The sequence below is a fragment of the Dama dama genome, chromosome 19 (assembly GCF_033118175.1).
Source record: "Dama dama isolate Ldn47 chromosome 19, ASM3311817v1, whole genome shotgun sequence".
Lineage (NCBI taxonomy): Eukaryota > Metazoa > Chordata > Mammalia > Artiodactyla > Cervidae > Dama > Dama dama.
The window spans coordinates 60,279,939-60,304,411 of NC_083699.1; the positions used below are offsets into that span (position 1 = coordinate 60,279,939).

At 40.3% G+C, this 24,473-nt stretch overlaps 1 protein-coding gene across 1 annotated transcript in view; it reads left to right on the forward strand.

Annotated features, from left to right (window-relative positions):
- The first annotated feature begins 3,122 nt into the window (after positions 1-3,122).
- The window catches only part of CFAP44 (cilia and flagella associated protein 44), a 128,555-nt gene continuing 107,204 nt past the window's right edge, over positions 3,123-24,473 (forward strand). Inside the window, exons 1-7 of the mRNA XM_061167209.1 lie at positions 3,123-3,219; positions 5,762-5,917; positions 6,362-6,521; positions 12,984-13,146; positions 15,407-15,509; positions 18,871-19,087; positions 20,900-21,014. Coding sequence (XP_061023192.1) covers positions 3,123-3,219; positions 5,762-5,917; positions 6,362-6,521; positions 12,984-13,146; positions 15,407-15,509; positions 18,871-19,087; positions 20,900-21,014 — 1,011 coding nt within the window. The remainder of the gene's footprint in view (positions 3,220-5,761; positions 5,918-6,361; positions 6,522-12,983; positions 13,147-15,406; positions 15,510-18,870; positions 19,088-20,899; positions 21,015-24,473) is intronic.

Consider the following 24,473-nt stretch of genomic DNA (forward strand, 5'->3'; position numbering starts at 1 on the left):
CAAAACCACGAGCTACTGTTCTCTCCACAGTTGTATTTCACACTGTAAAGTAAAAACTGAGTGTCTGTTTTTATGCAGGAACCTATGACTCTCAACGTGAGCGGCTCTGGCACACTGAGCTTGTGAGAGTGGGGACTGACTCTGGAATCTCTAGGCAATGAATCTGAGTAATGTCACCTTGGGGAGCTCTCTGTCTGGCTTCCAGCCAACCTCCTTCTAGCAACACATACTCTGCATCACTGTGTACTGTAATTTTCTTTTTTCTTTATACTTCTTCAGGGTTGACCCAAAACGTCACAGTCTACCTAGTGAGTTGATTAACAGGGTTAGCCATAGGCTGGAACAGTGAGCGTGAGTCTAATGAAAATAGATGTAAGATAGTTTTACAAATAGACTCCCAAACCTAGCTGGTTTAGTTGTATAAGATAGGACATGGTTAGGAACACACAAATAAGGTTTAGTGATTCTAGTTGGCCACAAATGGATTATGAAGAGTCAGTATATAATGAGCCTGCTCACCCCACCCTGGCAATACAACGTAATATTAGGCTACCTTGAAAAAACACAATGTGCCTAACCAGTAAAGTGATGGTTCATATCTTCTGGAAAGTGTCCAGGTCCTTCAAAGTACTTATAAAATTGGGAGAGGTATATGATGCACTGGGAATTAATTTCTTGATCTGTCCAGATGCTGAAAAAAGTTGAAAGCATGTTAGTGAGGAATAGTTGAAAGAATTGAGATGCTTTAGCTGGGAAAAGAGGATCTGGGGAGGAAAAGCAAACCAGCTACAATTATTTGAATGGCTATAGTAAACAGAAAAACTTGTCCTATGTGTTCCCAAAAGAATAAGGGCCAAATAGATCCAAACTGCAGAAAGGAGGATTTCGTATAATATAAAATGAGCTTACTAAGAAATAGAAAGTACTCATTAACAGAATGTGCTCACTCTCTTGATATGTTTAAATTGAAGCTGATGTCTCTTGGTGTGTTCTTTCATTTGTTCCTTTATTCAGGAAGTGATACATTCATCCCTATTTTATATAGTGAGTGTGAGGCACTGTTCTTTGAAAACTTTAGTGTATTAACTCATTGAGCTCTGAGAACAACCTTGTGAAGTAGGTATTGCACTTTATAGATGAGAAGGCACAGAGAAGTTAAATGCTTATTCAACACCCCGAAACTAGTAACAGGAAGAGCCTAGACTGCTTTTCTAGTGGTGCTGGGTTTGAGCTGTAGATGTGTGACTTATATTGGGTGAGAGGTTGGACCAGATTAAACCTCTTTGAACTGTCAAGATTGTATGATCGTATTTATTGAGCCCTCGCTGTATTATTAAAGAGAATGTATAGTAATTATAGTAAAACCCCCATTTTCCAGTACCTAACAAAGAGTTTGCTCTAAACCGCTGATCTTTACCTCTGGTTCCTATTCTCTGGCTGCCCAAAAGAATTACACAGGGAGTGAGACCGTAAGAATAGTATGTTGTGAAACATTTTCCAAGTGATTCTAAAGTGCAGCCAGAGTTGAGAACTGTGGGTATAAAAGATCTCATTTAATATTTACAATGATTCTGCCAGAAAACCTTATCATCCCCATTTTACATATAAAAAGACTAACAGGTTAAGGGATGTTAGGAGCTTGGCCCTTGGCCAAGCTAATCTTTCTTTCTTGATCAAAGAAGAGACCAAACAAGTCTCTCTGGCATCAAAGCCTCACCAGGTTACAACTTCCCAATTCCTTCATTCTAAAAGAATTAAAATGAACAAAAAATCAAGAGAGGGTGTCATTGTTATGTCAGTGCAAGAAAACAGATGGATTAAAGTCTATGTTCAGAAGATGAAGATAGGTGATAATCATCGTACCCTCTCATGCACTGATCATATAGTGTAGATCATAGCTGCTTTGGGATGTATCTTTGTTTGGAGATCAGAATGGTATAATAATGCAGTAGTTCAGTTAATTTTCATACTAGTCTTATAAGAATTTTTCTCTACATTCCAATTTTACAACTGAGGAATTGATGTAAAGTTTTATTAGCTAGTTATGCGGCAAAACTGGGATTCAAACCTGAATCTAACCACAGATCTGATCCAAATAGAACTTCTACTCTACCTATCAGCCATACCATAGAAGAATGCTGAGGAAACAGGCAATGTTTAGTGCAGGGAAAGGAAGACTTAGAAGAAAGATGTAGTAGGTGTTCTCATCTACAAGAGCTGAAACAGAGAGAGAGGACAGAGAAAACTTCTCATGTCATTCCTCTCCTTAAAGACCTTCAGTGGCATTCAATTGCCGTAGAAATAAGTTCTAAACTCCTTAGCAAAACTTAGAGACAGTTATATAATCTGCGACCTGCCTCCTCTTCAGTGTCCATTTTACTCTCCTGATCTAGCCAGTAGCCTACTTTCAGCCCTTCACAGACGCAAGCATCTCTCTGAAGCTCCCTCACTTCCCACTTCATGCCTGGCCAACCTCTTCTAATCTCCCATCTCAGATGCCTCTTTGCTAACTCCAGACATGGTTTCATCTTCTTGCTATATGTGCCCACAGCACCCTAATTTTTGTAAAACTCATTACATTTTAATTGCTTGTTTAATACCTGTCTTTCTAAACAAGCTCCACTAAGTTAAGGGCTGTATCTTTCTAGTTCAGTACTGTAATTCAGTGTAATAAGACTTGATACAGAGAATATGTCAGCAAGTATTTAAATATTGAAGTTGATTAGCAACACCAGGGGAATTTGATGTTGGGAAGAGGAAGCAGAGGGGATGAACCCAAAGCAGGATGGCAGAGGGTTAATTTTAATGGTGGAGCATTTAGGGAATGATGATGGGCTTGGGTGGTGTTTCACTGTGGACCTCTGGAAAACCAGAGGGCACCATGGTAACAAGTTTGCTTGGAGGAAAGAAGTATCTGACTTTATTTTGCCACTCTGCAGAGGTCTCTCATGGTAGTTGTGGCCTCCCGCTGGTAAAATCATTTCTGATACTGTGTAAACATATGATTGTCAACATATATGGTGTTTGGTGCTTGTGGAATTTGATGAGGGGAAAAAAAAATTCTGATTTCTATTTTATAGCTCTCTCCCTTTCTCTGTGTCAATTTTATGCTTACAGAGAAAATGAAGGAACCAGATGATCAGGATACTGATGGGGGGAAATCAGATAGATCAAAGAGTGACAGAAGGCAGTCTCATTCCTCTAGATCTGCATCAAGAAGTAAGTAAAGATTATAGTATACACTAGGGTCTTTATTATTAAATTTAGATAAAATAATTTTTAAAGAATGCATATCTAAGTTTATATGACAGAAAAGTTTACTTGTTTAATTCCCTTACTAAACTCTTAAGTTGTTTAGGGGGCAGATTCTGTGTTTTAATCATTTTATCTCTCGCTTCTAAAGAACAGAGAAGGTACTGTCATCTCTATATTGATAATGACCCATCTTTGCATCTGGTCTGGCTCCTTCCTGTTGGGTCTACAAGGTCTTTAATGGGCCCCTCTGATACAGTGTAGTGGAAAGAGAATTAGACTTCAGTTTTGAGTCCTGGGTCTACTGTTTAGAGATGCTTGATCTTAGATAAATTATTTCAGCTTTCTGCGCCTCAATTTTCCTACCCACAAAATGACCATTGTAAGCTGTCTGAGAATTAAATTGGATACCATACGTGGAAGAATATCATCACATGTAGATAGAAGGGAAAGTGAAGAATTTTGTAATAGGATTTTTAAAAGACTGCTGGTTCTTTCTGACTGGGCATCATGGTGTGAGGTAGTTTAGTGGAATCTTGACTTTTTTTAGTTTCTAGTCCTAAGTCTAGCTTCAGAAATACAATTTTTACTGTTCACCTAGAGGAGATCAGGTCCTGGGGAAATCAATTTACTTATAAATTGTACATTAAGTTCTTTCAGTTTATCTGAGGCATTATCTGGCTAATCCATGATTTCTCCATATTATGTTTTATTTTAGGTGTTTATCTCCTCTTGCTTGGACTTTTGTAACAAGGATCTCTACTCAAGTCATCCTGTCCATACCTCCACTAGAGTTATCTTCCCCAAATATCACTCTCTTCAACAAACTTCAGTTTGCATCTCTTTTGTTTTTCCATTTACACTTTTCTCTGCTTCCTGCATTTATGACAGAGGATTGTCTACTTTATAGTTTCCAGTCCTTTGCAACATTTTCCTGGATGGGTGGATTTAATGATAATGACCCTTTGTCCAGCACTGCTTGTTAGTTTTTTCTTTCCAAGCTCCACTTTTCCTATCAGAGCCCTTCAACTAGGCTCAGAATATTCACTTTTAGAAAAATGATTTACTCCCCTTCACCTGTATTCACTCCCAATTCCATTATCCTAGCTGGCAGCCTTAATTCATTTCATGGCAGCTTGGGTATCAAGCTTTTAATATTGTAATCTAGAGACGGGAAATAATATTTGATTGTGATAGTCACATGAAAGAGCTAAGATATCTGTTCAGTGGTATTATTGGAGAATAATTACCCAAGGGTCCCTCTTGGGGCAATTCAAGAAATGGGGCCACATTTAGGTGTCCAGGATTATTTTCTTTCCATCCAAATGCATGAATCCTATAGAACCCTATCCTGTTGTCTTGTTAATTGGCTTGGCCCAACTTTCTTACCCCATTCATATTAGTCTTGGGCCTTGTTTCTCATCTTTTACCTTCATCTCAGCTAGATCTTAGCTCAGACAGTAAAGAATCTGCCTACGGGTTTGATCCCTGGGTTGGGAAGATCCCCTGGAGAAGGGAATGGCTACCCACTCCAGTATTCTTGCCTGGAGAATCTCATAGACAGAGGAGCCTGGCGAGCTACAGTCCATGGCGTCGCAAAGAGTCAGACACGACTGAGGACTAACACTTTCACTTTCACAGCTATATCTGCTAGGTGGTTCCACTTATTTCTAGCACACTTAACATTTCTGTCTTGTTATTCTGAAACTTTACCTGGCCCTTTCACCTGCTTGACATGGTATATTTGAATCACACTCATGTTTGGACTTGATCTGAACGTTAGCTTAGACCTGTTAGTAGGTCTGTTTTACTCCCATTCCAATTCTCTTTCTCTTCTACCTTGTTCTAAAGAGACTAGTCTGACTTATTCCTGGGGTATCATTCAGAGATAAATAGTCATACCCAGAGAAGTTTATTCTTGTCTGTGCTTAGTCGCTCAGTCAGCTTTATTTATCTTTGACATAACATAAAAGTGAAGTGAAAGTTGCTCAGTCATGTCTGACTCTTTGCAATCCCATGGACCATATAGAATTCTCCAGGCCAGAATAGTGGACTGGGTAGCCTTTCCCTACTCCAGGGAATCTTCCCAACCCAGGGATCGAACCCAGGTCTCCCACATTGGAGGCAGATTCTTTACCAGCTGAGCCACTAGGGAAACCCTTAAAAGGTCCTATATAAATAATAGGTTGGTCAAATCAAATTAAATTGAAAAAATGATAGCAGCATACCAGCCAATCTTTTTTTCTTTACCTTTTACTTTCTTTTAAGTCTGTTTTGGTAGGAAATAGACTAGCAATGAAGTGAAAATAGAGATTAACTCACAGGAAAAGCTTGAAACAATTTTTGTAAAGCTACAAGAGTGACCAAATAAAATGATTTTTGTAGTAATTTTTGAGTTTAAAATTCATTCAATTTAGAGTACAAATGAATTGGACATATTAGCTTCTTTGAAAATAAGAAAATATTTAATTCAAATTTAGAAATTATTAAAACAATTTATTTTTAACAGCTTCTATGAAAGAGGATCACAAGTCTATTGACGATACCACAGGTGAAGCATTTACTGAAGGGGAAGAATCATATATAGAGGATGATGAATCTTATGTGGAACATTTGGAAGGAAGTTCAAGTTCATTTCAAGATGATTATACAGAAAGCTTTGGAGGTAATTATTATTAGTTTTCTATCAGTGATTGTCCCTGTTTTAATTTAACAGTTGTAAATCCATAAAAAATGTTTGCAAGGTATGTGGGAGTGATAAAAGAAAGAACATAAAGCATATTCTAATAGGGTGGGTTAGCAGCCCTGGAGCTGTATATTTCATTTCTGAGAATCACATACTCATACTGGATTTTTCTGGGCAGTGGGATGGTATAAGGAGAGATCAACCCTACGTTAGTGAGAATAACTCTTCCTTGGAACTGATCATGTACTGTCTTTTGAGACTGCTGTAACCAGGTGCTCACTTGTGGTGCATCCAGTGTTCAGGCCAGAAGTAGTAGTAACTGCTAGAGTATTATGGGCTAGATACATTCTTCTCATCTTCATGAAATATGATATTAGGATTGATCAGACACTCTTCTTAGTTAAAATATTTTTAACTTTTTAGAATCTCGGTATATGGAAACTCCTGCCCCAGATGCAGAGGAGGCAGAGGAGGAAGTTAAGAAGAAAATATCAGAAAGCTTCTTCTACGATTATATGGAGCTTGTCTCAATGCCGTTTGTGACTCCAGATTCAAACATACCACTGGATCTTCTTACACTTGTGTATCCACTCCAGTCATGTATAATTTTGAAATTTCAGCTCTTTAGGTCAGGGGTTGGCAAACTATAGCCATGGTCTTAATTTAGACTAAGCTTTTGTTAGAAGCCAAATAACCATAAAAAGAAATAGTGCTTTTCTGGCTGTCATTTCAGGAGATCTGATGTGAAGGAAACCAGGAGGACTTTTATCCCCATTATCTCTACCAGCTTGGCACCCTTTCTCAGTGCCTGTCAAGTGAAAATCATTGATCTCCCTTCTTAAAACACTAACATGGCCTTTCTCAGGCCTTAGTGCTTTCACATTATTTATCAGATAAGTTACAGAGAAGATAACCCTGAGGAGGAAGCAGGGAACAAAAGTACAGGTTTTAATAGGAGAATAAGAGTCTACAGAGAAATGTCAAATAGGATAATTAACAAAGGGATTTGGGGTTTGCTATCACTTTGTGATGTAGGTTTGTAAGGCACTGGTTTGAAGACAATTTCCATTAAGGCTTTTGTTTAGCAGTTTAGTATGCTTACCTTCCAAAGGGCAGTGGTTGTGACCATATGGCCTAAACACTGAGGTTTAGGCCCTTTATAAAAGGGGTGCTTACAGAGGTAGGGCAGTGTACTTCCTGACTCAGTTTTTAAAAATTGAACAGATTGTTATTTTAGCTTCTAACTCTGTTTCTCTAATCCTAGGTATAACTAAAACTAATTCACCATGAAACTTATAACCTGGAGTTTTCTCTCTTGAGGGCCTTTTTAAAAAAAATCTGTAGCCCTTGGACAAGTTACCAATGAAAGATCTGTGGCCTTCTAGCCTATTTTTTCAAATGAGGTGGTTTATTAGTCATCTAGAAGCTTCTCCTGACATGCACATGCTCAAATAGCTTCCTGGACCTACTGGCGTTATTTCCATGAGGACAGGGCCTTGGGCATATGTACTCTGAAAAACTTCTCAGGTAATTTTCACTGTGCTGCCTTCTCCTGACTGTCAACACTAGGGACTTGCTGCTTCAGAATACAAGGATCTCTGTTTTAGAGAGAGATGCCGAGTTTATAAATCAGGGAGTCAGAGAGATCTTGACTTTTGACTCAGTGCATGAATCCTTTCTACTCATGCTGGATGAGTGAATGTATGAGCTTTGGGCTTGTCTTGATCACTTTCAAAACCAGCAGATCCCATTTTTTAATAGCTTCCATTATTAGAGAGCTCTTCCAGATCTTGAATCAAAATCTGCCTTTATGGATGTCCTGCATTAGACTTTGTCCTACTCTCTTGAGATGGAACAAATAATCTCTATTTCTTGTGAGAAGCTCCAAGAAGTCAGCTGTCATGTGTTCCCCAGATACTTTTAAAATTCTTTATATATATCAGACTCAACATTTGTGTCTTCTAAATATGTAATTTATAAAATATCACCTAAGCCACAGCATAATTTGTAAAAGACACTAAACAGAACTTAAGATAGTATTTAAACATCATTTTAAAGTGGAGGTCCTAGATGGCTATGGACGGACAGTGAAGTCCTTAGGCCTTTGGTAAGAAATTAAGAAAAGATGCCAGAAGAAAGGATGAAGTAAAACACAAGGGAGTTGGAGATGTATCAGAACACATTTTTACATTTTCAGAGCTCTGCTTATGGACTGCCTTGTCTTCTGGGTTTAAAAGGGGGAGTTCAGACTCTAGTTATGCATTCATTTATTTATTCATTTAGCCTAATAGGTTCAAGACTCTGGTGGGCATTCCAGGAAACAGATAAATGAGAAGCAATCTCTGCCCTCAAGCAGGTTGTGATTGATTTAGAAAGAGTGTCTGGGAAGATACAGTCTTACCCATTCTGCATTTGAAAGGGCTCTCAATCAATGCAGCTGCAAGGCAGAAAGAGTTTCCCCCTTGAAATCAAAGATGATAATATTAGATTAATGAGCATGTCTCTTGATTCTCTACTATCATCCAAATTAGTGAAGGGATTGTACCTCATTTCTCCTTTCATAGTTACAGATGTACCTCCAGCCCTCTAGAGTGTTACACTGGTATCTGGGAAAGGGGAAAAGAGAGGAAGAAGAAGGAAAGGTGACAGCAGTGACTAAGGAGAGGGAAAAGGAGGGTAGGCAGAACTTCCTGCCCCATACCAGGCTCTGTCAAGGCTGTATATTGTCACTCTGCTTATTTAACTTACATGCAGAGTGAGTGCAAGCGTGCTAAGTTGCTTCAGTCATGTCTGACTCTTTGTGACCCTATGGACTGTGGCCTGCCAGGCTCCTCTGTCCATGGGATTCTCCAGGCAAGAATACTGGAGTGGATTGCTGTGCCCTCCTCCAGGGGATCTTCCTGACCCAGGGATCAAACCAGCATCTCTTGTGTCTCCTGCATTGGCAAGTGGGTTCTTTACCACTAGCACTACCTGGAAAGCCCTATATGCAGAGTGAAAGTGAAAGTCACTGAGCCATGTCTGACTCTCTGCAACCCCATGGACTATACAGTCTATGGAATTCTCCAGGCCAGAATACTGGAGTGGGTAGCCTTTCCCTACTCCAGGGGATCTTCCCAACCCAGGGATCAAACCCAGGTCTCCCACACTGCAGGTGGATTCTTTACCAGCTGAGCCACAGGGGAAGCCCATGTGCAGAGTACATCATGCGAAATGCCGGCTGGATGAAGCACAAGCTGGAATCAAGATTGCTGGGAGAAATGTCAACATCCACAGATATACAGATGATACCATTCTAATGGCAGAAAGTGAAGAGGAACTAAAAAGCGTCTTGATGAGGGTGAAAAGAGAAGAGTGAAAAAGATGGCTTAAAGCTCAACATTCAGAAAACTAAATCATGGCATCCAGACCCATCACTTCATGGAAAATAGATGGGGGAAAACTGGATACAGTCACAGACTTTATTTTCTTGGGCTCCAAAATCACCACAGAAGGTGACTGCAGCTGTGAAATTAAAAGACACTTACTCCTTGGAAGAAAAGCTATGACAAACCTAGATAGCATGTTAAAAAGCAGAAACTTTTGTAACTTATCTGACAAAAGTCTGTATAGTCAGAGCTATGGTTTTTCCAGTAGTCATGTATGGATGTGAGAGTTGGACTATAAAGAAAGCTGAGTGCTGAAGAACTGATGCTTTTGAACTGTGGTGCTGGAGAAGGGTCTTGAGAATCCGTTAGGCTGCAAGGAGATGAAACTAGTCAATCTTGAAGGAAGTTAGTACTGAATATTCATTAGAAGGACTGATGCTGAAGTTGAAGCTCCAATACTTTGGCCACCTTATGTGAAGAATCGACTCACTTGAAAAGACCCTGATGCGGGAAGCCAAGCGGCTCCTGCCCAAGGGGGTCAGCGGGGAGCAGCAGGAGCCTCTGTCCTTCCTGCTGGACATGGTGCATCACCACAAAGCGGGCGCCGGCCCTCAGAAGCCGCGGCCGGGCAGCAAGGCCGCCGGCGAGCCCACCCGGAAGCCCGCGGAGCCCCCCCGGGCCCCAGAGGGCCTGGCCCGGCCCCGACCGCAGCCTGAGCCCAAGGCCAGAGTGCTGGACCTTCCGCCCCTGGTGGACCCCCGGAGGGAGGAGAGGAAGGCCAACAGCAGCAACAGGAAGCCGAGCCACGTCCGCGAGGAGAAGCCGGGCCCGGGCCCCGCGGAGCCCCCTGCGCCCGGCGAGGCCCTGCAGAGTGGCAAGCCGGCGCCCGCGGAGTCCCCGCAGCCCAAGGGCCGGAGCAGGAAGAGCAAGAAGAAGAAAGGGGAGCGCGCCAGCAGCTCCATCGATGATGTTTTTCTGCCTAAAGATATCGACCTAGACAGTGTGGATATGGATGAGACTGAGAGGGAAGTGGAATATTTCAAAAGGTTCTGTTTGGATTCTGCCAGGCAGACCCGACAGAGACTGTCCATCAACTGGTCCAATTTCAGCTTGAAAAAAGCCACCTTTGCTGCCCACTGAACGAGGATGCTGGAGGGGGCCGCGCGGTGGCCGGCCCGGCCCCTCCGACGAGAACCTGCTGCTCGGCCACGCTGTGAGCTCGCGTGCGTGTTGTCTGTGCGTGAGCCGGCCGGATGAGCCGCCCCTGCGCCGCCGGCCCTCTGCGTCTCGCCCCGTCCTGCCACCTGCCCCTGGGGGTCTCCGCTCAGCTCCGCCCGCGTCCGCCCGAGGGCCTGGGCGGGCGGGCCCGCCGTCCTCCACAGTCCACTGTCCAGAGTGTACACGTCGCGCGTCCGTGTCTGACCCCCGACTTGTAGCCAGCTTGTGTAAGACCCCCGCAGAACGAGACCGTTCCGAGCAAACACCCACCAGTACTCACACCATGAAGTCTGTAGAGTGTACAACTGTATTAACACGGAGCCTGCCTGGCTACTTTTTTAACATATTGTTAAGTAATATTAAAATCATGTCTTTCTTTTTGAAAAAAAAAAAAAGAAAAGACCCTGATGCTGGGAAAGATTGATGGCAGGAGGAGAAGGGGATGCCAGAGGATGAGATGGTTGGATGGCATCACTGACTCAATGGACATGAGTTTGAGCAATCTCTGGGAGTTGGTGAAGGACTGGGAAGTTGGGAAGCCTGTCATGCTGCAGTCCATGGGGTCAAAAAGAGTAGGACACGACTGAGTGACTGAACAATAACAAAAACCAGACTCTCTAAACATAAGGGGCTATAGATTCTATTCTTTATTTGTGAGGCAGTCCCAGGTATTCTCCATAAGGCAAGAATAGCTTCATCTAGATCTTAGGTCACATATTCATTTGCATTTCTACATAAGATTCAATTTTAGGCATTTGTGTCTTTAAATTTATAAAATTCTTTTTTCTTGTACAAATGCCCCTGAAATATTTTCTCTTTCTTTTTCAATTTAACTATTAGGCAATGAGATAGGTATAGTTACTTGTTGTTAGTTATAATTTATACTTCATAATTCAAATTACATTAGTTAAAATTTGATCATTTTTTAACATCCTACAGATCCTCTTGTTAAAATATGTAATTTTTTTTTCTGGAAGTATTTACTAACAAATAAGAGGAATCCTCTAAAATCAGATTAAAAAGAAAACCCTGGGCTCAAAAAATAGCTACTTGTCCTGTGAACCTTCAACTTTTGTGTTCAGCAATGAATTCTTGGAAAATAAGAATCTATCTACTTAAGTTACACTATGTAATATATTTCTTTGCAAACTATAATTTTTTAATAGATTGATCTCATTTAATTATTATAGTCATATTTTGGATTATATTAATTTGAGCTTGAGTATAGTAACAATGTACATTTGAAAATAGTTTACAGCTCAATTTTTTAAACCTATTTTGAATTAACGAAGTTACACTCTATAGCATAAATGCACACACATCCATCTATATACATGTGTATACTAGTGATCCCAGAAAGGAAATGTTAGCCTATTTATTTTATGTACTTATGTACTATATGTTATTTAGTCAATTTTCATTATTTTTCATATGATTAAATTTAAGTTATAGTCATGTGAATTTATTAGAGTAGTCACTATCACTGATGTGTCAGAATTTCACTAACATGTCAGAATTTTAAACATCTTGTCTTTTAGCATCAAGGAAGAGGCCTATGGCTTCCTGGTGGCTCAGTGGTAGAGAATCTGCCTGGCAATGTAGGAGAGGGGGATTTGACCCCTGGGTGAGGAAGATCCCCTGGAGGAGGGCATGGCCACCCACTCTGGTAGTCTTGTCTGGGAAATCCCATGGACAGAGAAGCCTGGCGGGCTAGAGTCAGTAGGGTCAAAAAAGAGTTGGACATGACGTAGTGACTAAACAACAACAGCAAGAGGCTATGTGATCCTTTTACCGTATTGAGACAACAAATTGAACAGGCTTTGGGAGTACAAAGATAACAGACAGACCTCCTTTCATATTATAATGTTGATTTAGTTTTAGCAGGAGAGAGGAAAGTGAAATTATTTAGGAAGCTCCTTTGCTCCTTGGTGGTGGTTTAGTCACTAAGTCTGTCTGACTGTTGTGACACCGTGGACTGTAGCCTGCCAGGCTCCTCTGTCCATAGGATTCTCTAGGCAAGAGTACTGGAGTGGGTTGCCATTTCCTTCGCCAGGGGATCTTCCTGATCCAGGAACTGAACCTGGGTCTCCTGCATTGCAGGCAGATTCTTTTTTTTTTTTTTTTTTTGCAGGCAGATTCTTTAATGACTGAGCTATGAGGGAAACCTATAGTACTGAAATTGAAAGTTCAACTTTATTTTTTATTGAAAACAAAATTAAATAAAATTAATGTGCTTTCAGGGTTTTCCTAGGAAAATTAAATTATTAGCTTGGAGTATGAGAATTTTCATGTAATTTAAAAATAAGGTTACATTAGTAATACATTAAAAAACTCTGTTTTGGCATAAAATTTAGCTACTAAGGGTATGGGTTTAAAAAATATATTCATTTCATTGCTTACCCACCCCCCCACCCATGGTTACTTTGTTTCACTTCTTTTCCTTAGCCACTTACCCACAGACATTCCTTTGGTTATGACTGCAGAAAGCGGGCCAACTTACAACTTCTGGAAAGCAATACCGTGATGTACATAGCTGGGAACCAGCTGATTTTTCTGAATTTGAAAACCAAAGAACAGACCTACTTGCGAAGTAGCAGTGGAATAGGAATTGGTGTCATTGGGGTATGTCTTTGGTAATTTAGGAAAAAAATCCAACTGTGTGTTCATTTGAAGTCTTATGGGATTGCATGAGGTACAAAGCAATCTTTATTCTAAGGCATTTTCAATTCGTGATTACAACCACTACATTCACTGACATTAGCTCCATGCAATATTATACTATTTGTGTTAATATTAATAATATTGTCATCTCATTTTGCAGATAAGGAAATGCGGCTAATAGAGGTTGAGTGACTTTCCTAGAGTCATGCAGGTTTTTTCCATTAAATGCTATGTTGCCATTCTGCAAAATTACTAAGATGAATAACATGAGTGGTAATTCATGTAATAATTAGAGCTAAATGCCAGATAAAATGCAAGTATGGAGTTGAACATTAGGAGATGAAATATTAATTGTCTATTCAGTAATTTCAAGTAGTCGACAAAAAATGTGTGATTTCAAGTCTGTCTCTTCCTTCCTCCCAGGTGTCTGTCTCCATTAGTCATTTTCTCTCTTGTATCTTCACCCTCTACTTCCTTGGGCATCCTCAGCATGAAAGCATACTATTAAATCAACTTGTTCTTATTTTAAAAGGCCCCTCTCTGGGACTTCACTGGGGGTCCACTGGTTACCCTCATTGTGGAATTAAGATCCTGAAAGCCTCAAGCCCTGATTTAAGAAAAAAAAAACAAACCTGTTCTAACCATGCATTCTCTTTACCTGCTGACTTTTAAAAATATATAATTAAAAAAATGTACTTTAGGCTCTGCTGGGTCTTTGTTGCTGCATGGGCTTTTCTGTAGTTGCAGAGAGCAGGGGCTACTCTCTAGTTGTGTTGTGTGGGCTTCTCATTGTGATGGCTTCTGCTGTTGCAGGGCACAGACTCTAAGGCACCTGGGCTTCAGTAGTTGTGGCTCCCTGGCTCTAGAGCACAGGCTCAAGAGTTGTGACACATGGATTTAGTTGCTCTGTGGCATGTGGGATCTTCCTGGATCAGAGGTTGAACTTGTTTCTTCCACATGGGCAGGCAGATTCTTTACCACTGAGCCACCAGAGAAGCCCTACCCCCTGATTTTTGATCTTTCCCTCAAAGCTGAACTTCTGCTGTCTTCTTCCTATCACCTCACTAAGATGGCCAATGATCCTATTAGTGGCCACATCAAAAGAATACCTTTCTAACTATCTTAACCTGACCTCTGAATAGCAATGGCTTTTCACTTGGTTGTTTCTCTACTCTGTGCTCCTTAAAATAGGCGTCCCAGATCTGTTCTTACCGGTAACAGGCAGCCTGAGGGGTCCTCTCAGCGTCACTGGTGTCAGGAGAAGGGCATCTGTTGATATTAATCTGTGAGAGACCTCACAGGGAAAGGGAAAGGAGGAGAAATGGACAGGATATGGGGCTTATACAAGCTGCAGTTCCCTATGAGATGCTCAAGAGGGTTTCTAGAGGGATCGTGATCCGAACATCTAATCCTTCCCTTGTGCTTCCTACTGGTTGTGAGCAGACCAGACAGAGCTAGTGCAGAGCCTGCTGTGCAGAAATGGATGTAAACTTACTGAAATTGTGAAAGATACAATATTTCTAAGTCAGATGCAAAGGAAATACAGTAAATATTCCCTGGATAAACTATTTGTGTCAATGAACAAAAATAACAGGAATGAACATACGATTCCATCCAATGTATATGGCTATCATTTGAAATATTGAGATATTTGTTGCTGGTTAGGTGAAATTTAAAAAATTGTGACACAGCTTACTCTGAGACATGAATTTTCTATTCAAGAAGGTAGGTTGATTTATATGCAAGGTAAACAGTCTGACTTAGTTGGTTTCAAACAGCAGTCCCCAGATTCAGCAGCACCAGCATCACCTGGGAAACTGATAGAAATGTAAATACACAATCTCAGATCTAAGCCCCAATTTACTGACTTAGACACTCCAGTGTTAAAGCTTGAAGTCTACGCTTTAATAAGCCCTTCTTGTGATTCTGATGCCTGCTAAAGATTGAGACCCACCGTTCTAGCTCTTCAGATGGCCATTTAAAAAATTGTAGTTAAACATGACTCTATTAATGAAAGTAAAACTTAAGTGTGTACCCTTCTAGTTCTCAGTTTAAATTATATCCACTATCAAGTATTTCGTAGATGTCCAGCTTTGAGTTTTCTGTTGGAGTGGATCCTAATAAACGAATTATAAAGTAACAGGTTCTAAATACTTATTAATGTAACTATTTATATGAATATCTCCCTTTTAATACTTTAGTGACCTTTTGTTTTTTATAGGTTCACCCTGATAAAACTTATTTCACAGTAGCAGAAAAAGGAGTTTTCCCAAAGATAATCATTTATGAATATCCTTCAATGAGGCCCTATAGAATCCTTCAAGGTGAGTCTTAGAATCTTTAAAATACCGCATGTTTAAGGTGAACAGAATTCTCAAGATGACCTCACATTACTGTAGCAGTCAGGGTCTGCCAGAGAAACAGAACCGGTCGGAGAGAGAAGAGAGATTATTAGAAGGAATTGGCTTATATAATTGGGGGCTGGCAGATCTGAAGTTTGTAGGGCACGCTCACAGTATGGAAATTCTTGGGCAGGAATTGATTCTATGTCTTCAGGCAGAATTTCTTCTTCCTGGGAAGAAGAACTGGGAAACCCCAGTTCTGCTTCTAGGTGCTTTCAGCGGATGGGATGAGGCCCACTCAGGTTACTAAGGATGATCCCCTTTTTGGTTCTTTCTTAGGATTTTCATCTCTTTGCAAACATTACTCTTAATGTTGGCTACTTTATCCATTAGAGCCCTTAGCATGTTAATTGTAGTTGTTTTAAATTCCAATCTGATAATTCCAGGATCTATGCCATGTGTGGTTGTGATGAATGCTTTATCTCTTCAAGTTGTCTTTTTTTTTTTTTTTTGCTTTTTGGTATGCCTTGACATTATTTCTGAATAGCGAGACATGATGTATTGGATAAAAAGAACTGTGGTAAACAGGTGTTTGGTAACCTGGTGGTAGGTTGCAGGGGAAGGAAAGAATTCTTTAGTACTATGATTAGGTCTCATTTTTTTTGGTGAGCCTATGCCTCTGAACTATGAACTTCACAAACATTTCTCAGCATTTTCTCCCAGCTTAGGTGGGAGAGGATGGCTAGAGTGGGCTGGGTTGGATATTTCCTTCTGCAGGGCAGTTCAGTTCAGTTCAGTTGCTCAGTCGTGTCTGACTCTTTGCGACCCCATGAATTGCAGAACGCCAGGCCTCCCTGTCCATCACCAACTCCTGGAGTTTACTCAAACTCATGCCCATTGAGTGGGTGATGCCATCCAGCCATCTCATCCTCTGTCGTCCCCTTCTCCTCCTGCCCCCAATCACCCCCAGCATCAGGATCTTTTCCAATGAATCAACTCTTCGCATGAGGTGGCCAAAGTATTGGAGTTTCAGCTTCAGCATCAGGCTTCCAATGAACACCCAGGACTGATCTCTTTTAGGATGGACTGATTGGATCTCCTTGTAGTCCAAGGGACTCTCAAGAGTCTTCTCAAGCACCACAGTTCAAAAGCATCCATTCTTTGGCGCTCAGCTTTCTTCACAGTCCAACTCTCACATGCATACATGACCACTGGAAAAACCATAGGCTTGACTAGATGGACCTTTGTTGGCAAAGTAATGTCTCTGCTTTTTAATATGCTATCCAGGTTGGTCATAACTTTCCTTCCAAGGAGTTAGTGTCTTTTAATTTCATGGCTGCAGTCACCATCTGCAGTGATTTTGGAGCCCCCAAAATAAAGTCTGACATTGTTTCCACTGTCTCCCCATCTATTTCCCACGAGGTGATGGGACCAGATGCCAAGATTTTAGTTTTCTGAATGTTAAGCTTTAAGCCAACTTTTTCACTCTCCTCTTTCACTTTCATCAAGAGGCTTTTTAGTTCCTCTTCACTCTCTGCCATAAGGGTGGTGTAATCTGCATATCTGAGGTTATTGATATTTCTCCTGGCAATCTTGATTCCAGCTTGTGCTTCTTCCAGCCCAGCGTTTCTCATGATGTACTCTGCATATAAGTTAAATAAGCAGGGTAACAATATACAGCCTTGTCATACTCCTTTTCCTATTTGGAACCAGTCTGTTGTTCCATGTCCAGTTCTAACTGTTGCTTCCTGACCTGCATACAGAAGCAGAAGATATTAAGAAGAGGTGGCAAGAATACACAGAAGAACTGTACAAAAAAGATCTTCACAACCCAGATAATCACAATGGTGTGATCACTCACCTACAGCCAGACATCCTGGAATGTGAAGTCAGGTGGGCCTTGGAAAGCATCACTACAAACAAAGCTAGTGGATGTGATGGAATTCCAGTTGAGCTATTTTAAATCCTGAAAGCTGATGCTGTGAAAGTGCTGCACTCAATATGCCAACAAATTTTGAAAACTCAGCAGTGGCCACAGGACTGGAAAAGGTCAGTTTTCATTCCAATCCCTAAGAAAGGGAACCCCAAAGAATGCTCAAACTACTGCGCAATTGCACTCATCTTACATGCTAGTAAAGTAATGCTCAAAATTCTCCAAGCCAGGCTTCAGCAATACGTGAACTTCCAGATGTTCAAGCTGGTTTTACAAAAGGCAGAGGAACCAAAGATCAAATTGCCAACATCTGCTGGATCATCAAAAAAGCAAGAGAGTTCCAGAAAAATATCTATTTCTGCTTTATTGACTACGAGAAAGCCTTCGACTGTGTGGATCACAGTAAACTGTGGAAAATTCTGAAAGAGATGGGAATACCAGACCACCTGACCTGCCTCTTGAGAAACCTGTATGCAGGGCAGTTAGGCTGCTGATAAACCCCAGCTATTCAGGCTCTGGTTAATTAGTTAATGAGTTTCCCCTGAGGGCAGAACTTATTAAGATCAGAGGACTCTGGGGTATTTCAAAATGGCTCCTTTCTCCCTCCCTCTGCTGGAAGCCCAGAGATTTTTTCTGGATATTTTTAGTTTAGAAATCTAGTCAAGCTCCTGGAGATAAATCTCACAATACTGTTGGGGCCACCTTGTGACTGGTTCCCCTGGAGTTTTTAATTCTCAGACCTGTCCACACTGAGCCTCCTGCAATCAGAGTTCAGGTTTTATTGTCCGGAGTGGTTCCTCAAGCTGTTTTGGCTGTTTCTGCTTGGAAGTCTCTGCTGTGGTGACTTGAGTATCTCTGTATTTTCCTGTCAGTCTCTCCGTTCTGAGAGGCAAGGCTTTGCCCCGGTTTCTTCCCTCTCTTACAGATTCAAGAAGAGCTGTTGATTTTTTCATCTTTTCAGCTTTTTACTTGTTGTTAGGATGGAATGGTAACTTCTTAGCTCCTCACATGCATAAGCAGAAACTGAGAGTCATCATTTTTATTTTGTGAAAAATTCAGTGGCAGATTTTAAATTGACTTCTCTCTGCTGTCTAACATGTTTTTGTTAGACATGTTGTCTAACATGCCTTTCCTGCTTCATAAAATAGAATATATTCTCAATGTATTTTTCTCAGGCAAAATGTGGTTAAGACTTCTTCACCCTTACCCCTTCCCTCCATATCATATAATACATTCTCCAGCCAGAAGTGATGAATGGTTTTGAAATTGTTTCTTTAGGGGATTCTTGACATTCTTCCACCAATGCACATCACTATGGGTGTTCTTCTTGCCTTTTTATTTTTGAAATAGTTTTGAAAATGAAATGCTGTCTCTGTTATTAGACTCCCATTCATCTCCTCATCCTTTCAGATGGAACTGATCTGGCCTATGCATACGTGGACTTTAACTTCGATGGTACCCTGCTGGCTTCTGTTGGTGGCAGCCCTGATCACACCCTGACCATCTGGAACTGGAAAGAAGAGAAGCCTCTACTGAGGACAAAAGCTTTCTCCCAGGAAGTTTTTAAGGTTACTTTCAATCCTGAAGATGACGAGCAGCTCACTACCTCAGGATCAGGCCACATCAAGTAGGTCGCACACATGATACAGATGCTAGTCTTTTATTGTTAGGATCTTTTCTAAGAGGTTTGATCATCTGGAAATGACGTTTGCTGATGTTAACATTAGGATACTTTTTAAATGCGTTATATTGAAAACTAACTATAGTGCAACTTTTCTAGTTGGTTATGGAGATTTTATTACTGAAAACAGCATAGATAAAAGAAGGGCTTTGAATTTAGCCTTCTGCCTTCTTATAGGCTTCACTTCCTGAGAGAGTTTGTGTAATATCTTACTAACATTGATTGGCGTGCTATGTCCAAGTCCATACTGTGCTTTCAGATCTACTATTCAGTGTGTTGAAGTGATTCTGTATGATGGACAAGTCATTTTGATGTTTCTGAACTCAGTCTTCACTTGTGAATTGAGAGTTATAACAGAGAGTTATATTCTTGACACCTGACTCTTAATACTAAATGGTAGCAGAGCCTATTCTTGACCTCTGATATCTGGGTATTTTCACTGTATCACACACTGTTCTTTGTTCAGGATGGAATGATTTTGTCTTTTATTTAACAACCTTCTGGCACTACTCTCAAGTTGCCCATAACTTGCTTCCAGTATCTCTTTATGAGAAATAATCTATCCTAAATTCTTTTTATTCCAACTTAAAACTGGTCTTTTTAAAATATAGAATAATTGAACAGATTTTTGAATCTTGAGAAGTCTCAGCTAGCTCTCTGCTAACTATAGGTTGAAAAATCTTAATTTTCCCATTGCTTACTAAAGTGTATATTTTCTGTGTACTATATCTTTGGAGAAAGGCTTTAAAGGATTTCATGTGTGATGTGGTATAAAAAGAAATGCAGAGGAAATGGAAACATATGATCAAGGACCTACCATAGCCTCCGAGAAGGATGTTGATTGTTTAGGCTCTTGGCTTCATATTATTAACTTGTTAATACTGTCCATTATCTATTTTACATCCAGTTAGTAGGTCAGATTCTTTTTTCAACATAATTTTCTTCATTCTGACTATTCATTTGTTTAGGTTATAAACAAGAAGATATTAGTAACTTAATATTTATTGATTTTATGTGCTAGACACTCTTCCAAGAGTTTTTTTTCAACAATTTCTTAAGGTTGGTGCAAGTAATATTCTCATTTTACACATAAGAGAATGAAGATACATATGTGATCAAGAAAATTACACAAAGTTACACAGCAAGTAAATTAGAAATTTTGGAAAATATTTACATCCTCTAAAGCAGTACTATGTAGTAGAACTTTCTTCCAGGGTGGGAGTGTCCTGTGCTGGTCAGTCTAGAGACACTGGCCATGTGCAGCTACTGAATTCTTGAAACTGGTTGGTCTGAATAAAACACTAATTTTTAAATTTTATTTTATATTAATTACTTTAAATCTAAATAAAAATAGTCAAACATATGGCTATTGCATAGGACAACACAACTCTAAAATGTAAGATTGACTCCAGTATCCTTGCCTGGGAAATCCCATGGACGGAGGAGCCTGGTGGGCCAGGAGGAGCCTGGTGGGCCACAGTCCACAGAGTTGCAAAGAGTCGGACATGACTGAGCGACTTTAAAAAAAAAAAAATGTAAGATTGACAAAGGCAGGAAATTTTTTCTTTTTGGACTACTTTGCTTGATGCCGAATTCATGTTGCCTAGAGCTTTGCCTGACAGGTAGTTGATGCTTAAAACAAATTAACTGAATGAATAGATAAATGAACTAATATGTGACTTTTAAATATGTAAATGATTGACATTAAAGTTAAAGTAAGATTTCTTTTAGGTACATTCAATCTCTCATTGTTTGCAGGTTCTGGGCAATGGCTCTAACATTCACTGGCCTCAAACTTCAGGGTTCACTGGGTCGATTTGGCAAAACAGCCACAACTGATATAGAAGGTTACATGGAGCTCCCGGATGGGAAGGTGAGTACAGTTGCTATTCTACAATAATGAAATTAATGAAATGAAGTGATGTACATGTATGAAAGTATGCTATACAGTCTAAAAAGCATTGCCAATATTGTCAATAACAGATACTATAATTGTAAATATAATGAGCCTTTAATTTTGCCTTTTCAGATTATCAGTTTTAATTCTGTGAAACTAGTCCACATGTACATATAATTTTTATTTACTAAATATTATTTGTACATAGAAAGTATGCAGGCATTTTCATATATTAATGTAGTGACATACTTGTCATTTTTAATTTTAATTATGTCATGGAGTTGCAATGTCTATAGTGTTTCTCTCCCTCCTGTCTTCTTCACCATTATGCTTCAAGAGGATTTACTGGGTCAAAGGTTATATACAGTCTTGCAGCTTTTGTTTTTATCACCAGATTATTGCAGAGTGTTAGACATGACTGAGTGACTATCACTTATTCACTCACTCACTATTATTCAGGAAGATTGAGACACTTTATAGTGATATCTGCAACATTGCAGTTGTTTTTTTAAAAAAGCTTTTAATTTTGTATTGGGGTATAGTCAGTTAACAATGTGAGTTTCAGGTGAACAGCGAAGGAACTCAGCCATACATATAAATGTATCCACTCTCCCCCAAACTACCCTTCTATCTAGGCTGCCATGTAACATTGAGCAGAATTCCATGTGCTATACAGAATTCCAACAAAGTAGGCTGTTGTTGGTTATCCATTTTAAAAATGGCAGTGCAACATTGCAATTTTAATCTTTTAGTTTAGTCTTTTCTTCTTATAAAACTTATAGACATTTTGCCTGTAGGATAAATTTTCCATTAATATTGTATTTGGCTTCTTAGCAGGTTGAGTTGTGGGCTTCCCAGGTGGTTCTAGTGGTAAAGTACCCACCTGCCAATGCAGGAGACATAAGAGATGTGGGTTATATTAGTATTTGTGATAATCTCAAGTATAAGAAAGTGCCAATATACAAATACTACTCTGAGAAACCAAATGGCCTAGTCATTGCCTAGTGGAAAATTATCAATTTGAAATAATGATGTATGGGAGGAAATAAAAAGCCTTGGATGCTGGCTAAATCATTAATTATATGTCTAAACCTATAAGATGATGATAAATCATTCCAGCTTCAAATTCTACTAAGAATTAGGCTAAGATCAGTTCAGTTCAGTCGCTCAGTCGTGTCTGACTCTTTGTGACCCCATGAATCGCAGCACGCCAGGCCTCCCTTTCCATCACCAACTCCCAGAGTTTACTCAAACTCACGTCCATCGAGTGGGTGATGCTATCCAGCCATCTCATCCTCTGTCGTCCCCTTCTCCTGCTCCCAACCACTCCCACCATAAGGGTCTTTTCCAACGAGTCAACTCTTTGCATGAGGTGGCCAAAGTATTGAAGTTTCAGCTTCAGCATCAGTCCTTCCAATGAACACCCAGGACTGATCTCCTTTAGGATGGACCGGTTGGATCTCCTTGCAGTCCAAGAGACTCTCAAGAGTCTTCTCCAACACCACAGTTCAAAAGCATCAATTCTTCAGTGCTCAGCTTTCTTCACAGTCCAACTCTCACATCCATACATGACCACTGGAAAAACCATAGCCTTGACTAGACGGACCTTTGTTGGCAAAGTAATGTCTCTGCTTTTTAATATGCTTTCTAGGTCGGTCATAATGTTCCTTCCAAGGAGTAAGCATCTGTTAATTTCATGGCTGCAATCACCATCTGCAGTGATTTTGGAGCCCCCCAAAAATAAAGTCTGATACTGCTTTCACTGTTTCCCCATCTATTTGCCATGAAGTGATGGGACCAGATGCCATGATATTAGTTTTCTGAATGTTAAGCTTTAAGCCAACTTTTTCACTCTCCTCTTTCACTTTCCTCAAGAGGCTTTTTAGTTCCTCTTCACTTTCTGCCATAAGGATGGTGTCATCTGCATATCTGAGGTTATTGATATTTCTCCCGGCAATCTTGATTCCAGCTTGTGCTTCTTCCAGCCCAGCGTTTCTTATGATGTACTCTGCATATAAGTTAAATAAGCAGGGTGACAATATACAGCCTTGACGTACTCCTTTTCCTATTAGGAACCAGTCTGTTGTTCCATGTCCAGTTCTAACTGTTGCTTCCTGACCTGCATATAGGTTTCTCAAGAGGTGGGTCAGGTGGTCTGGTATTCCCATCTCTTTCAGAATTTTCCACAGTTTATTGTGATCCACACAGTCAAAGGGTTTGGCATAGTCAATAAAGCAGAAATAGATGTTTTTCTAGAACTCTTTTGCTTTTTCGGTGATCCAGTGGATGTTGGCAATTTGGTCTCTGGTTTCTCTGCCTTTTGTAAAACCAGCTTGAACATCTGGAAGTTCACAGTTAACGTATTGCTGAGGGCTGACAGAATGTGGTCCACTGGAGAAGGGAATGGCAAACCACTTCAATATTCTTGCCTTGAGAACCCCATGAACAGTATGAAAAGGCAAAATGATAGGATACTGAAAGAGGAACTCCCCAGGTCGGTAGGTGCCCAATATGCTACTGGAGATCAGTGGAGAAATAACTCCAGAAAGAATGAAGGGATGGAGACAAAGCAAAAACCATACCCAGTTGTGGATGTGACTGGTGATAGAAGCAAGGTCCAATGCTGTAAAGAGCAATATTGCATAGGAACCTGGAACGTTAGGTCCATGAATCAAGCAAAATTGGAAGTGGTCAAACAGGAGATGGCAAGAGTGAATGTCGACATTCTAGGAATCAGCGAACTAAAATGGACTGGAATGGGTGAATTTAACTCAGATGACCATTATATCTACTACTGTGGGCAGGAATCCCTTAGAAGAAATGGAGAAGCCATCATGGTCAACAAGAGAGCCCAAAATGCAGTACTTGGATGCAATCTCAAAAATGACAGAATGATCTCTGTTCATTTCCAAGGCAAACCATTCAATATCACGGTAATCCAAGCCTATGCCCCAATCAGTAACGCTGAAGAAGCTGAAGTTGAATGGTTCTATGAAGACCTACAAGACCTTTTAGAACTAACACCCAAAAAAGATGTCCTTTTCATTCTAGGGGACTAGAATGCAAAAGTGGGAAGTCAAGACACACTTGGAGTAACAGGCAAATGTGGCCTTGGAGTATGGAATGAAGCAGGGCAAAGGCTGATAGAGTTTTGCCAAGAGAACACACTGGTCACAGCAAACACCCTCTTCCAACAACACAAGAGACGACTCTACACATGGACATCACCAGATGGTCAACACCAAAATCAGATTGATTATTTTCTTTGCAGCCAAAGATGGAGCAGCTCTATACAGTCAGCAAAAACAAGACCGGGAGCTGACTGTGGCTCAGATCATGAACTGCTTATTGCCAAATGCAGACTTAAATTGAAGAAAGTAGGGAAAACCACCAGACCATTCAGGTATGACCTAAATCCCTTATGACTATATAGTG